A 16,512-nucleotide genomic window follows, 5' to 3' on the forward strand; every position below is an offset into this window, starting at 1 on the left:
GCTCCTGCTCCTCCTCTCTGCAAACCCCATCCTCTTCTGTCACTGATGATGTTACCTACTTGGGTAATGAAATGTCTGCAAGAAAACAACCAAGTTCGGATAGCACCAAGGACTCCACCAAAAGCTATTATGCCATGTGGCTAACCTTGCACTTCTTCAGCAATACCAGTCTTGTACATTCATCACAAGCTGAAGAGTCTTGGGGTTCTACTACAAGATGAAACAGATCTCCCAAGCTTGAATTCTTCTCATCCTTCTTGCTATCCACTCACCAGCCAGAACCTCAATATCTCAAATGATCTAAATGAGATATTTGAATGTCTCAATCGATCTAAGTGCCAGAGCTCACTGTAACAGTATTGCCAAAAAGGCATTAAGAGTTGTAAACCTAATCTTGTGAAGCTTCTTCTCCGGTAACATTGTACTGCAAACCAGGGCATACAAAACCTTTGCTAGACCAATTCTCGAATACAGCTCGTCTGCCTGGGATCCGCACTGTATATCAGACACTAATACAATTGAGCGAGTCCAGAGGTATTTCACGAGAAGAGTCCTCCACTCCTCTGCTCACAACAAAATACCTTATGCCACCAGGCTTGAAATTTTAGGCTTGGACAACCTACCAAAGCATAGTACGCAAAATTATCCGCTACAACATACTACCTGTCAATGATTACTTCAGCTTCAACTGCAATAATACACGAGCACAAAATAGATACAAACTTAAGGTAAACCACTCCAAACTTGATTGCAGAAAATACAACTTTAGCAACAGGATGGTCAATGCCTGGAATGCACTACCTGACTCTGTTGTTACATCCTCTAACCCCCAACTTTAACCTTAGACTGTCTACTGTTGACCTCACCCAGTGGTGGGATTCAGCCAGTTCGCACCACTTCGGGAGAACCGGTTGTTAACTTTCTGAGCAGTTTGGTGAACTGGTTGTTGGAAAAAATCATTAGGGCAGAGAACCGGTAGTTAAATTATTTGAATCCCACCACTGACCTTACCCCACTCGTGACGTCTCGCCTGGATTACTGCAATGCTCTCTACATGGGGCTCCCCTTGAAGGGCATCCGGAGGCTACAGTTAGTCCAGAATGCGGCTGCGCGGGTGATAGATGGAGCCCCTCGTGGCTCCCGCATAACACCCATCCTGCGCAGGCTGCACTGGCTGCCTGTGGCCTCCCGGGTGCGCTTCAAGGTTTTGGTGACCACCTTTAAAGCGCTCCATGGCATTGGGCCGGGTTATTTACGGGACCGCCTACTGCTACCGAATACCTCCCACCGACCCGTGCGCTCTCATAGAGAGGGTCTCCTCAGGGTGCCGTCAGCGAGGCAATGTCATCTGGCGACGCCCAGGGGAAGAGCCTTCTCTGTGGGGGCTCCCACCCTTTGGAACGAACTACCCCCCGGACTCCGTCAGCTTCCGGACCTTCGGACCTTCCGCTGGCTTAAAACATACTTATTTAATTGTGCAGGACTGAGCTAGATTTTAAATTTGGTTTTAATTGGGTTTTAATTGGATGTTTTAATTAACGGGCTTTTTGAATAAGTTTTTTAACTGTTTTTATACTGTATTTATATGTTTTTAAATGCCTGTAAACCGCCCTGAGTCCTTCGGGAGATAGGGCGGTATATAAATATGATTAAATAAATAAATAAATAAATAATAAATTCCTAAGAGATCTGTAAGGAGCATGTCTAAGCGCACCAACATACCTACCATCCCTGTCCCACTATCCCCATTTATTCATATCCATTTCCTCTATTAATATCCATGTTTATACTTATTCCCGTTATCTCCTACATGTTTGACAAACCAAATCAATAAATAAACCTGGTTTAGAAAATTCAGCAGAAGTCAGGACGGAGAGCAGCAAGCGTTCTAGAATGTTCTTTATGCATCCAGAGTGGCAGTTGAGTCAGGCAGTTGCGGAAAGAGAGAGAGGCTGCACCAGTTTGAAGGATCAGACAAAAAAAAAATACTTTCGGGTGGAAGCGAATTGAAGGTGTAGCAATACGAAGGGCGAGGAGAACATCATATATTCAGTCCAGCGGTGAAATGTAAAATGTGTTCTGTGGGCGTGGCTTGGTGGGGGGTAATGTGCCTGGGTGGGCGTGGCCAACTTTTTTTTTTTTTACTTTTAAAAGCATTTTTTCCACACAACCTCTCAGACCTTTTGCTCTAAGCTGTTCTTTCAAAGCGGAACATATGAAGAATTGGGGAAGGGAGGAGATGAGAAGTAGGCCACACAGAATAAGGGGACAGCCTTTCATTAGGTTATAAACACGTGGTGCCTAGTTGCTTTGGTCTCGGAAAGTAGAGGACGGTGGCCAAACAGGTTCAATCAACTATGCCCTATTGATAAGTATTTGGGACCCTTCCATTTTTGCTGCTGAAAAAAATTGACTTAATGCCTCTGAAATTAACATGGTGTCAGCGTTCCAGAAAACCCTCCTTGCAGAAAAGACTCTGAGGCCAACGTCTTTCAAAGTTCTTTTACTAGCATAGGTAATCTGGCACAGTTGGTTGGAAATCCGAATCTCGGGATCCGGGTTCCTCCCACAGTAATACAAACCCCAAAATCCCCACCCTCATGACCCCTCTGCCGATCACATGCTCCAATCTTCAACCGTCCCATCTCGAGACATCACTCCGGCCACTCCTTCTCCAGATGCGAGCTCAGCCTGACCTTGACCAGCGGGAAGAATGTTGTTATGTCTAATCATCCCTTGTACTACCACCCCACTCCCCTCCTTTCCCACACAGAAGAAAGTGGCAGCGTGGGGAAGCCTTCGGCCTAGTATGGCTTCCAAAGCTGACACATGGCTTTGCAAGTATATGCAAGTATATCTGCCATTATCTTTGACTGGCAAAGATTTCTGTTCCTCTTCTGATTCCAAGTCTTCCAGCTTCTATTTTTTTTTCTTTTTTTACCAGAAAGGAAAATGAAAAGAAGTGGTTGTTCAAAATTAACCCCCTTCTCTCTCTTTTTTTCCCCCCTTAAAAGCAAAAAAAAAAAAATGGCTGAGGACAACAAGCCCTGGTACCTTCAGAATGACAGTATAATATTGGAACATTATTTGCCTCCTGGTGATTTGAACAAAACAAATATTGAAAAGACCTTCTACCAGAAATATTCACGAAGCTTAAAAACCATGATTCCCATCCGCTTAAGAGCAAGGCAAGTTCTGGGTTCTCGTACTTAGAATATCGCGCTGAATAATAACCCTATGATGGTCACCGTGAATGAATCAATCCTTATCTAACTTATGACTATCAGAGACCTGGTTTCAGTTATTCCCATACATAGAGATGTTGTCGTGTCCCACTCCTCCTCTGACGGCCGGGAATCCAAGATGTGACTTCAGCAACCAGATTAGACTTTGCCTGACTCAAGGAATGCCAAAAAGCAGATCCTTTATATAGGCTGTGGGGTGTGGCTCCATGACTCAGCACCTATCCAGGCCTGCCCCTCCCTTCCTTCTGCTGACGTCGCCTCTCCATTCTCCGGAAGTGGGGATCTGTCCACGTTTTGTCAGCTGCCGGCAATTCTAGCTCGTGGCTGGCTTCTTGCTCACACGCGGTGGGGCGGAGGTTTATTTGCTCAGTCTGTCCGGGCATGGTGCCAGGGCTGGGGGTTGGAGGCATGCCAGGCCATTCTTCTTCACTATCAGTCTCTGGCTCAGATAACAGGAGATGGGAGGGGCCCGGCTGCGGAGAGGGGGGCGAGCGAGGCACAACAGATGTAGTAGATAGGCAGAGCACTTAAATTAGCCTCATAAATTGGCATACAGTTCTTCAAAAACATCAAGGGTGATCAACGTGCAAACAAGGTGATCACGATTCTGGACTGAATTTTATTGGCCCTTGACTAATTTCAAATTGGCTTCGAGTTCAGATTTGTAAAAAGGGCAACCTGCCTGTTTCTTGGGCATTTATGAGGCAGAAGCAGAGGTGGTATTCAGCAGGTTCTAACCAGTTCTGGCGAACCGGCAGCAGAAATTTTGAGTAGTTCAGAGAACCAGTAAATACCACCTCTGACTGGCCCTGCCCCCATCTATTCTCTGTCTCCCAAGTCCCAGCTGATGGGGAGGAAATGGGGATTTTGCAGTATTCTTCCCCTGGAATGGGGTGGGAATGGAGATTTTACAGTAACTTTCCCTTGCCACGCCCACCAAGCCACACCCACAGAACCGATAGTAAAAAAAATTGAATCCCACCACTGGACAGAAGAGTTGAGAAGATAAAAAGGCAATAAAAAGGCCTATCAAAGTTGGAGAAGGAAGTCTTCCTCACTTTAAAATCCCTACCTTCTGAATACATCATCTTCACTCATCATGGGCACAAAGTTTTCAATAGACTCCCTTTAATAGTAAGAAGGTTGCTCGCCCCAATCTAAGCCTTTGGCCTGCAGCACTTTTTCTGGCTGCTAAACTCACCTTACTTATTTATTTTTATTTATTTATTTATTTATTTTGTCACAACAGTATATATAAGCATAAGCATGAAAGTAACTATATAATATATAAGCATATATATAAGCATAAGCATGCAACAACTATATTAATTGGATATAATGAAAGAAAACAATAGGACAGGAACGGTAGGCACGTTTGTGCTCTTATGCACACCCCTTACGGACCTCTTAGGAATGGGGTGAGGTCAATAGTAGACAGTTTTTGGTTAAAGCTTTTAGGATTTTGAGAAGAGACCACAGAGTGAGGTAGTGTGTTCCAAGCATTAACAACTCTGTTACAGAAGTCATATTTTCTGCAATCAAGATTGAAGCGGTTAACATTAAGTTTAAATCTATTGTTTGCTCTTGTATTGTTGTGATTGAAGCTGAAGTAGTCTTTAACAGGAAGGACATTGCAATAGATGATTTTATGAGTTAAACACAGGTCCTATCGAAGGCGGCGGAGTTCTAAATTTTCTAAACCCAAGAATTCAAGTCTGGTGGCATAAGGTATTTTGTTGTATTCAGAGGAGTGGAGAACTCTTTTCGTAAAATATTTCTGGACGCGTTCAATTGTATTGATGTCTGAAATGTGGTATGGGTTCCAGTCAGGCAAGCTGTATTCAAGAATTGGACTAGCAAATGTTTTATAAGCTCTGGTAAGTAGTGTAGTGTTTCTGGAGAAGAAGCTACGTAAGATTAAGTTTACAACTCTTAAAGCTTCTAAGTGTTGCCCTAGAAGGCCGCATTCTAGGTGTATCTATCAAGGGGAAATCAGGAGATTCAGGAAGTTCAAATGAATTATAGAGATTTATTGCAAGCTTAAGCTGTCTACAAGAATCTGAGCTACTAACGTTCAAGGGAAATCAGCAGGAGAGGCATTCAAGGTGGGCTGGACTTAAATCTCTTGCGGGAATGCAGGGATTTGTGATTGATGATGCGTTTGACTATAGTGACCAGACGTCCCTCTTTTGGCGGGACAGTCCCGCTTTTTAATAATTTTTCCCGTGTCCCGCGGCATTTCAAAAAAGTCCCAATTTTTTCCCCCACTCCCATTCTGAAAATGGGAGGCGGCAACACAAGAGGAGGAGGAGGAGGCGGAGAAGGGGGAGTGGCAGAGAAGGGGGCGCGAGATCGCCCGCTGCCTGGAAGAGCCGAGAGGAGAGCCGAGGAGAGCCGAGCCTGCCTGGAAGAGCCGAGAAGCAGCAGCTCCTCCTCCTCCTTCAGCCAGGTGGCGAGACTCAGCATGCATGCGCAGCCTCCCCCTCCCCCCCATCAATGGTGTCCCGCTTTGCCATCGCTGAAATCTGGTCACTTTACATTTGACCCCTCCCTCACCCTCAGCCTGGTCATCTCCTGCAGTATCTTTCCCTTCTTTTGCCCATCCAAAATTGCAATTTCCAGGTAACCGATAAGCTTTTGATGCCTCCTTAAATTTCTGGAGGGGAAGCAGGCTAGCATGTTGGTCTGGGATCTTGGGTTGTGCCAACTTGTGGAAAAATATACAGCTGGTTTTTGGAATGGGAAAAGCACGGATGAACCAGTAAAGGGGAAACTTTCAAAAAAAATAACACTATGTCCTGGGAAAGAAAAAAGCATAAGAAAGAACCTCAAGATAACCCTATTTTGATTTTTGTGTGGGATGAGAAGGGGCAGAGAGAACTTGATACCGGAAGTGCTCAACGTGAGACCACAAATGAGCCCCAAATTTATCTTGCTAAGCGAGACATGTGTTAAGTGAGTTTTAGCCTATTTTGCGACCTTTCTTGCCACAGTTCTTAAATGAACCGTAGCAATTGTTAAGTTAGCAACAGCGTTGTTAAGGGAATCTGGCTGAGCCACTGACTTTGCTTGTCAGAAGGTCGCAAAAGATGATCCCATGATCCCATCGTAAGCATGAAACCATTGCCAACTGTCTGAATTTTGATTGCGTGATCACAGGAATACTGCAACGGTCACAGGTGTGAGAAACAGTCTTAAGTCACTTTTTCCCATGCTGTTGTAACTTCGAACAGTCACTACATGAACTACGAGGGCTACGTGTACTTTTTATTTTTTTTTAAAATACCCCTTAGTTTGCTCAGTGGTTCCCCATTCCCAAGGCCATCTTTACATTCTTCACAAACACACAGCCCGATTTTACACTTATTGTGGAAATTAAATGATTGGCAAGCACGGAGAGAATTGTGGAGAATTCAAAGCCAGAGTGAATGAAAAAACGTACCTTGCCTGTTTCACTGTTGAAAAGACAACCCAGGAGGTTGACTTCTCGGAGACAGCTATTCGATATCCAGTGAAAAGATTAGCGAACTCTTGCTCAAAGGCCGTAGCTGCCGGGGATGAGGAAAAGGTCTCGCTGATGAACAAGTGCCAATCAAAGAGATGATTAGGAGCAGGGGTCCCCAACCTTTCGACTGGAGGGGACCACCAAATTCATAATTTAAAATCCTGTGGACCACTAATATGATCTGCCTAATGACCGGCTGGGTGGGTGTGGCTAGGTGGTCATGTGACTGGGTGGGCATGGCCAACTCAATGTCACTCACATCGAGGGATGCCTCCCCAGCCTCTACTCACCCCTCCCCTCCCAGCCACTCCTCGCCTGCCTGCCTGGGCTCCTTAGGGCCCCAACAGGAAGCAGTTGTTTGAGCTAAGCAGCCATTATGAGAAAGAGTTGGCAAAACAGCTGGCTCAGTTCAAATTGGATCTGGCCGAGAAGGAGGCTCACCTCACTGAGGACTATGAGCATAAGCTTTCCAAGCAGAGGGAAGACCTGTGAGAGTGCAAGGCCAGGTGCCTTGAGGCTCAGCAGGCTGAGATGGTCAGCCAGTTCCAGGCCATGATGCAGTCCCACTGGAACAAAGTCCTCTGGCTCTTTGCCACCAGCAGTGCTTCCCTTCAGCCTTCGCCCAAAGCCCTGCACCAGGAGGCTGAAGCAGACCCCAAGTCAGAATTTCTGCCCCCTTCCAACCCACACAAAAAGACCCCGATGGGGGGAGACTCTCTGCAGCAACATAAACATTCATTGCACGTATCCTGCCCAGGGAGCCGTAGTTTGAGGACCCCTGATTTAGTGCAATATTAAAAATGCAAATAATTTTTCTGCGGACCACCAAGTTTTTCTCGCAGACCACCAGTGGTCCACGGACCATCAGTTGGTGACTGTTGATTAGGAGGACCGAATGGGCAACGGTCCAAGGCAGAAGACAGCTTTTGATTCTCCCTTCTGAGTCCCTCTTTCTGCCCGACCTACAGGTCTTCCAAGAATCCAGTGGACAATGCTGGACTTTTCTCCTTTGCGACCTATTCTTGGTTTTCCTCTCTAATGCTCCAAGGATACCGGCACAAAATCAATATAGCGACGTTGCCTCCCATCTCTTACTACGACAGTGCCGAACCGAATGCCAAAAGGTAATTGTTGTTAAAATCTCTCTCGACCCACCCCAATCTTCCTAGAGAGAAGGAGGTGGCCCTCATTTCCATTCGTTGGACTTTGAAGATAACAAATCTAACACCCTGAAAATAAGACCTAACAATAAGATAAAAATAAAAATAAGACGTAGCATGATTTTTTTAGGATGCTCATAATATAAGCCCTATCCAAAAAATAAGCCCCAGTTAAGATCATTAGCCAGACGGATGGATATTAGTACTATATTTCCCCAAAAATAAGCCCTAACAAGAAAATAAGCCCTAGATGCATTTTTTGGAGCAAAAGTTAATATAAGACCGGGTCTTATTTTCAGGGGAAACAGTTGTTTGTAACAAAATAACAGGGCTGGCGGTGTCCTGCTATATCTTTCCTAAAAGGAGAAGGAAAGATCCGAGATGGCGCAGTGGTTAGAGTGCAGTCCTTGCAGGCTACTTCAGCTGACTGCTAGCTGCAGTTTGGCAGTTCAAATCTCACCAGGCTCAAGGTTGGACTCAGCCTTCCATCCTTCCGAAGTTGGTAAAATGAGGACCCAGATTGTTGGGGGCGATATGCTGACTCTGTAAACCACTTAGAGAGGGATTGTAAAGCACTGTGAAGTGGTATATAAGTCTAAGTGCTATTGCTAGTCCTTCTTTCCTTCCTTCCTCCCTCCCTCCCTCCCTCCCTCCCTTCCTTGCACAGAGGTTAGAATTCAGTATTGCAGGCTGATTCTGCCTACTGCCAAGAGTTCGATCCTGACTAGCTCAAGGTTGACTCAGCCTTCCATCTGTCTGAGGTTGGTAAAATGAGGACCCAGATAGTTGGGGGCAATATGCTGACTCTGTAAACCACTTAGAGAGGGCTGTAAAAGTGCTATGAAGTGGTATATAAGTCTATTTCTATAAAGCAGGGCAGTGGGCCAAAGCAAGACCCTCTAATTTCTACATGATTTCGGTTGCATGTGGAAAGTTATCATCCTAGTTTAAGTCTTCCTTTGCAGACATTCTTTGGAGAAGGTGTGCATTAAGAAGAGATTGGACAACCATTTGTCTGAAATGATATAGGGTTTCCTGCCTGAGCAGGGGGTTGGACTAGAAGACCTCCAAAGGTCCCTTCCAACTCTGTTATTCTCTGCAAAGTGGAAGACCAGTAAAACAGTGAAGTAAAATACCAACTTTTAGATAAGGCACTGGCCAAGCCTTGATTGATGCTTACCCAATACTAGATTTGAATGTCTGTTTAAAGCAAGGTACCCTATTATAACTTCTCAATTTTCTATCTGGCCTCTGTATTAATTAATTGACAGCAGTGACTTTAACAAGCGTAGGTTGCGGAAGAAATATGTAACGTGAGTTGTTTGCTTTTGTTTTTACAGATTTCGACTCCTTTGGGAAGCCGAGGTTGCCAAAGTCGGACTTGAGAAAGCTTCTTTAGGCAGAGTGTTCTTTCAGTTTCAAAGGACAAGGATTTTCATGGACATAATTGCTAATATTTTTTATTCCATTTTTGGTGTTTTGGGGCCAGTGAGTAACCTGGAAGCACATGTTATGAGAGCTGACAACCGATAACTTTTCAAAAGATTTTTTGAAAGAGAATTTGATGGGGTGATTTCTCAAAAATTTCTCCGGGGGGAAAGAGGACATTTCAAACCTTTGTTTGAGGCAGAACTTTTGATAAATCCACCCCTCAATCAAAAGGCTACCCTGGAGTAGTTTCTGATGCCTTTCTTTCGGGTTGAAAGAATAGGTGGGAAGCCAGAGAGGCTGGAATGGGACAACTTGGGACAGCCAATGCGCCAAGGCCAACTCAATGCGGCCAACTTAATGTGGCCATCTCGCCACGGTCAACTTGCAACAGGATGATTCAACAGTTCAATTTAAGCGTTTAAAATAATTTTAAATTTATTTTAATTTTTGTCATTCACATTTCATTTTGTCCCTCCTTTCCCAGTCTTTCTTTAATGATTCGATTCCACTATTTCTTCGATAGTAGTGTAACTCTTGTCCTGCAGTGAGTTATCCCACGGCGAGTTGGCCATGGACAATTGGCTATGATCAGTTGGTCATGGCAAGTTGGCCAAATTGAGTTGACCATGCTGTAGACCTGATCTAAGAGCAGGGAGAGAGAGACAGAGGGAAGGAGGGAGGGAGGGGGAGAGGGAGAGGGAGGGAGAGAAATGGAGAAGGGAGGGAGAGGGAGAGACAAAGAGACAGAGAGAAACTTACTTCACTTTTAAGACACTCATTGCAATTGGCATCTGCTTTGGAAGAAATTTCAAAAGCAAATTCTCTCTCATCAAATTGAATGAGAATCGATAGACCAGGCACAGGAGAATGCCTCTGCCTACTGCTATTGCATTTATAAACCATTTAAAAAAAAAAAAGATCTTATTTCAGTGTAACACTCATACCACATGCAAAAAAATCCCACTTTTTGGTCTTTGGCCCAAACGTGATAGGAATCTTTTCTTAGTCTAAGAATCACATCAATTTGGCATCGCCATCATCCTGAGTGATCTGGAACCACAGCTCAAGCTTGTGATTTTCCTAACAGAACACTGTTTTGATGATGATGATGATAAGGATGATGTCAATTCCAATAAACCAAACATTGCTAAAAAACATCTTCTCCCAATGCTTCGAATTGTGGGAAAACACTCAAAAAAAGAAATCTGCCAAAAAAACCCATGAGAATTCAGGTTGCAAATAATCCTAGACCAGATGATCCCAATCCTCTGAAATTAGGATTATTTTGTGTTTGGCAGAGGGATTGTAAATTGCCTGGGAAACTTGCATAGATTTTAAACTGTGGGGCAGGAGGGGAAATAAATCAGGTGGTATTGAATAATATTGACTGCTTTAATAATATATCAACTTAACAACACACATTTCCCCAAAAATATTATATGTTTATGTTTTGGTGGGTTTGTTTTTGCCAGACCCTGATCTTTCATAATATTCTCCAGTACACGGACAAAGATTCGAGGGACTTGCTGGAGGGTATTGGCCTCTGCATGGCTCTTTTTTTCACCGAAGTTTCAAAAGTTGTGTTGTGGTCATTGACGTGGGCTATCAACTATCGCACAGCTGTCCGGGGGAAAGTGGCTGTGACAACTATCGCATTTGAGAACCTGCTGGCTTGTAAATCCTTGAAACATGCGTCTTTAAGCAAGGTAAGGTAATCTAATGTTGCGTAGCTTCTTCTCTGGTAATATTGTACTGCTAACTAGAGCATACAAAACATTTGCTACACCAATCCTTGAATACAGCTTGCCTGTCTGGAACCCGCACTGCATATCGGACATAAATACAATTGAGAGAGTCCAGAGATATTTCACGAGAAGAGTCCTCCACTCCTCTGCTCGCAATAAAATACCTTATGCCACCAGACTCCAATTTTTGGGCTTAGACAATTTAGAACTACGCAGGCTTCAATCTGACCTAAGCATAGTATATAAAATTATCTAAATCAAAATTAAAATTATCTACCACAATCTACCACATGTCAATGACTGCTCCAGCTTCAACCACAACAATACATGAGCAAATAATAGATACAAACTCAACGTAAACCACTCCAAACTTAATTGCAGAAAATATGACTTCAGTAACAGAGTGGTCAATGCCTCTGTAGTTTCTTCCCCAAACCCCCAAAACTTTAAGCTTAAACTGGCTACTGTTGACCTCACCCTGTTCCTAAGAGGTCTGTAAGGGGTGTGCATAAGTGCACCCGCGTGCCTACCGTCCCTGTCCTAATATTCCTTTTTACTTACTCTATCCAAATTATGTTTATACTTTTACCTGTTATCTTATATATGATTGATAAATAAATAAATAAATAAAATAAAATAAATAAGGTAAGATTGGGAGGTCACATCCTCATCTGATTTCCCACAAACATTTAATTTGCAAAACGCACATGGTGGTTGGTTTTCTTCAAAGTTAAAAGATTAACAGGCGGAGTCAACAATTAACCTTTGAATAGTCACTAAACGAACTGTTGGAAGTCAAGGACTACCTACCTACCTACCTACCTGTTTGGACTTGCAAGTGTGTGTTAGTACAATTCTTGCAATAAAATGGAATTAGGTCACCTGGTCAGGTTGGCTGTTTAGTCTATCTGGGGAGGTAGACGTTATCCAAGGAGTAATGAATGTACATCTTCATCTGTGGTCTTTAGAGTTGACCATACTAGACATAGGAATAGGCCATTCTGATCCTGCCATTCACATTGATCGATGACGATTTGGAAAACTTTCAACGCAGGATCATTTTTGAGCAGTTTCCTCCTTGCCTTTCAGTTGATTAATTTCTTAGCCAACGATGGTTTTCGGATATTTGAAGCTGCCTTGTTCGGCCCCATGCCCATGTCGGCACCTCTTCTGATCGTGGTTTGCACCATCTATTCCTGTGTCCTCCTTGGCCCGACAGCACTGATAGGAACATTCATTTATGCTGCGTTTATACCGTTGCAGGTAAAACATTTTCCTTTTCTACAAAATGATGATGGCTTTATACCAGTCCTCTCTCTGTGTTATTAAAATAAGAAAAAAAATCCCTCCCATGTTGCCTTGGTGCATATGCTCTCAGTGTACATAAGAAAAGATACATGTGATCATGCGATCAAAAGAAACTTGTGATCATGTGATCAAAATTCAGATGCTTGGCAACCGGTTCATACTTAGGACCGTTGCTGTGTCCCAAGGTCATGTGATTCCCCTTTTGCGAACATCTGACAAGCTGACCCGATGGGGAAGCCAGATTCACTTAACAACCATATTACTAATTTATTAATAATAATAATAATAATAATAATTTAATTTTTATACCGCCCTTCTCCCGAAGGACTCAGGGCGGTGACAAGCCAAGTAAAACCATACAATATATTACAATAAAAACTATTTAAAAAACTTATTCCATATGGCCTAAATTTAAATATAAAATACATAATATAAAAATAAACCCCATTTAAAACGAATTAAAAACCCCTATTAAGCCAGTCCTGCTCGGAAGAATAGGTATGTTTTCAGCTTGCGGCAAAAAGTCCGGAGGTGTCGTGTCCCACTCCTCCGCTGACGGCCGGGTCAGGGAAATCCGAATCAGGCTTGCCTCTGCAGCTCTGCCCAAAGTCCTAGCAAAGTCCTCAGAGCAGGCAGGAGACCAGTAAGTGACTTCAGCAAGATAAGTTCGACTTTGCCTGACTCAGAGACTGCCAGAAAGCAGATCCTTTATATAGGCCATGGGGTGTGGCTCCATGACTCAGCACTCATTAAGGCCTGCCTCCTTCCTTCTGTTGCCTCCGCCTATCCAATCTTCTGATGCGAGGGTCACCCAATCAGCTGTTGGTAATAAACCTCCTCAGGCTCACATGCTGTGGAGGAGGGGAGGGTCTAGCTGCTCCGTTTGCCTGGGCATGGAGTCAGGGCTGGGGCCGGGAGGTGCTCCTTCTTCTGCAGTTTGTCTGGGCATGGAGCCAGGACTTGGGCCGGGAGGCATACATTCCTCCGTGTTCGGGAGCAGATAAGAAGGCCCCGGCTGCTCTGAGGGCGGGCAAGACACAACAGGAGGTCAGGAAGTTGTCGAAGTCCTGGGGGAAGCTCGTTCCAGAGGGTAGGTGCCCCCACAGAGAAGGCTCTCCCCCTGGGGGTCACCAGCCGACATTGTTTGGCTGACAGCACCCTGAGGAGACCTTCTCTATGGGAGCGTACCGGTCGGTGGGAGGCATGTGGTAGCAGAAGGCGGTCCCGAAGATATCCCGGTCCTATGCCATAGAGCACTTTAAAGGTGATAACCAACAGTTAGCTGCAGTGATTCACCTGAGGCAAGAAAGGTCGTAAAATGGGGCAAAACTCACTTAGTAAATGAAACGTTGAGCTCAATTGTGGTCGTAAGTTGAGGACTACCTGTACTCACAGCCTAAATCTGAACAACAGAAGGGATGTCAACAAAGGAGAGTATTTGTAGCTCAGGGTTGACATGAAGGTCCTCTCTGAGCTTTGTTGTTTTCTTGCAGACGTTTCATGACCCAGCAAGGTAACATCCTCAGTGCTAGTCACAGAAGGGATAGCTACAATTATGAAGACTCTTCAGTCTTTAGCCGTGGGTTTAGCTGTCAGCCCTGTAATGAAATCGGTGCTGTGGCTCACCTTTTCCTCCCCTTCCTTGCAGATGTTGATGGCCAAATTAACTTCTGTTTTCCGAAGACAGTCTATTTTGCTGACGGACAAACGTGTGCGAATCATGAATGAGGTTTTGACGTGCATTAAGATAATCAAAATGTATGCCTGGGAAACATCGTTTGCAAAAATTATCACAGGTACCTGGAGTGGGGAGGCAACTACGGTAGTTGGTCTGTGTTTCAGTGGAGTGCTTTAACTAGATCCTCTGTGCCCCGATTTATGATTCACCTTTAATTGAAGGCGTACAGGATTGCTGTTGTTGTTGTTAGTTGCGAAGTCATGTCTGACCCATCGCGACCCCATGGACAACATTTCTCCAGGCCTCCCTCTCCTCTACCATCCTCTGGAGTCCATTTAATCTCACGCCGACTGCTTCAGTGACTCCATCCAGCCACCTCGTTCTCTGTCGTCCCGTTCTTCTTTGCCCTCAATCGTTCCCAGCATTAGGCTCTTCTCCAGTGAATCCTTCCTTCTCATTAGATAGCCAAAGTATTTTAGTTTCATCTTTAGGATCTGGCCTTCTAAAGAGGAGTCAGGGTTGATCTCCTCTAGGACTGACTGGTTTGTTCGCCTTGCAGTCCAAGGGACTCACGGGAGTCTTCTCGAGCACCAGAGTTCAAAGGCCTCAATTCTTTGGCGCTCAGCCTTTCTTATGGTCCAACTTTCACAGCCGTACATTGCAACTGGGAAAACCATCGGGTATAATTTTTTTTTTTTTTTGCATTTATATCCCGCCCTTCTCCGAAGACTCAGGGCGGCTTACACTATGTCAAGCAATAGTCTTCATCCATTTGTATACTATATACAAAGTCAACTTATTGCCCCCCAACAATCTGGGTCCTCATTTTACCTACCTTATAAAGGATGGAAGGCTGAGTCAACCTTGGGCCTGGTGGGACTTGAACCTGCAATATTGCAAGCAGTTGCTGTTAATAATAGGCTGCATTAGCCTGTTGCGCCACCAGAGGCCCTTTGCCAAATCATAGACCGTGGTCTAGAAAAAAATTATCTCTTCATTCCACCGGTGTTACAGGATGATATCTTTTTTACCCTTTGCAGGCATCAGGGAAGCAGAAAGAAAAATACTGGAAAAGGCAGGATACTTCCAAAGTGTGAACTCTGCTCTTACCCCGGTCGTTTCCACTCTAACCATCGTTGTGCTGTTTTCCTTCCATACCCTGTTAAAGCGTGAACTAACAGCTGCTGCTGTAAGACGATATTCCTGTTTCATAATTTCCCCCCGCCCCCATTGGCATTTTATGATAGCTATCAACCCCTAACCAAGATGATCCTAAAATGACAGATCAACAGTCCTAGGTTGCATTAACACAGGGATAGAATCAAGATCACGTGAAGTAGTTAGCACCACTTTATAATGCTTTGGTAAGGCCACACTTGGAATACTGCTCCAATATTGGTCACCTAGGTGTGTGTGTGTGTGTGTGTGTGTGTGTGTGTGTGTATTGCCATCTTCTTTTAATGACCCCATAATCCCTTGTGGGATGGAGTCAGAGCAACTGAATGGAGCTGAGTGTTTACTGGCCGGATGCCCTTCTCATTGTGCCCAGAGAGAGTATGTATGTATGTATGTATGTATGTATGTATATATGTATATATGTATATATATATATTTTATTGGCCAAGTGTGATTGGACAGCCATTTGTCTGAAATGATAGTGGAATGAAGTGGGTTAGGGTTAGGGTTAGGTCCCGCTCAACTTTGTTACTCTGTTTACATCCCTATGGTCATGGGATCAAAATTCAGATGCTTGGCAACTGGCTCCTATTTATGACCCTCTGATAGGCAAAACCAACGGGGAAACCACTGGGCAACCATGTCACTAACTTAACAATTGCAGTGATTCCCTTAACGATTGTGATGAGAAAAGTCGCAAAATGGAACAAAACTCAGTTAAGACCCGTCTCGCTTAGCAAATTTTGGGCTCAGTTGTGGTCGTAAGCCAAGGACTACCTGTAATGTGTTAGTAATTTTGGGAAATTGACTTCTGAGACGAATTTAAGACTGAATAGCCATCAATGTGGAGAGTCTAGCCAGTTTAGCGGCACCAAGTTGGAGTAATCTATGACACCAAATTAGGAAATAGACTCTTAGGGGTTGGAAGCTGGAAATTCTGACTCTCCTGGATGAATTGCCCTCTTATGTGATATTAAGAACTTTAATTCCTTCTCTTTACAGGCCTTCAGTGTGATTTCAGTCCATTTAATCTCACGCCGACTGCTTCAGTGACTCCATCCAGCCACCTCGTTCTCTGTCGTCCCGTTCTTCTTTGCCCTCAATCGTTCCCAGCATTAGGCTCTTCTCCAGTGAATCCTTCCTTCTCATTAGATAGCCAAAGTATTTTAGTTTCATCTTTAGGATCTGGCCTTCTAAAGAGGAGTCAGGGTTGATCTCCTCTAGGACTGACTGGTTTGTTCGCCTTGCAGTCCAAGGGACTCAC

The 16,512-nt window shown here is 44.3% G+C and overlaps 1 protein-coding gene across 1 annotated transcript in view; it reads left to right on the forward strand.

Annotated features, from left to right (window-relative positions):
- Positions 1–3,027: 3,027 nt before the first annotated feature.
- LOC131184281 (ATP-binding cassette sub-family C member 12-like) overlaps positions 3,028–16,512 on the forward strand; it is an 84,469-nt gene continuing 70,984 nt past the window's right edge. The window contains exons 1-7 of the mRNA XM_058155403.1: positions 3,028–3,188; positions 7,719–7,874; positions 9,251–9,398; positions 10,814–11,047; positions 12,176–12,349; positions 14,043–14,190; positions 15,113–15,261. Coding sequence (XP_058011386.1) covers positions 3,028–3,188; positions 7,719–7,874; positions 9,251–9,398; positions 10,814–11,047; positions 12,176–12,349; positions 14,043–14,190; positions 15,113–15,261 — 1,170 coding nt within the window. The remainder of the gene's footprint in view (positions 3,189–7,718; positions 7,875–9,250; positions 9,399–10,813; positions 11,048–12,175; positions 12,350–14,042; positions 14,191–15,112; positions 15,262–16,512) is intronic.

Source organism: Ahaetulla prasina, chromosome 12 (genome assembly GCF_028640845.1).
Source record: "Ahaetulla prasina isolate Xishuangbanna chromosome 12, ASM2864084v1, whole genome shotgun sequence".
Taxonomy (NCBI): Eukaryota; Metazoa; Chordata; class Lepidosauria; order Squamata; family Colubridae; genus Ahaetulla; species Ahaetulla prasina.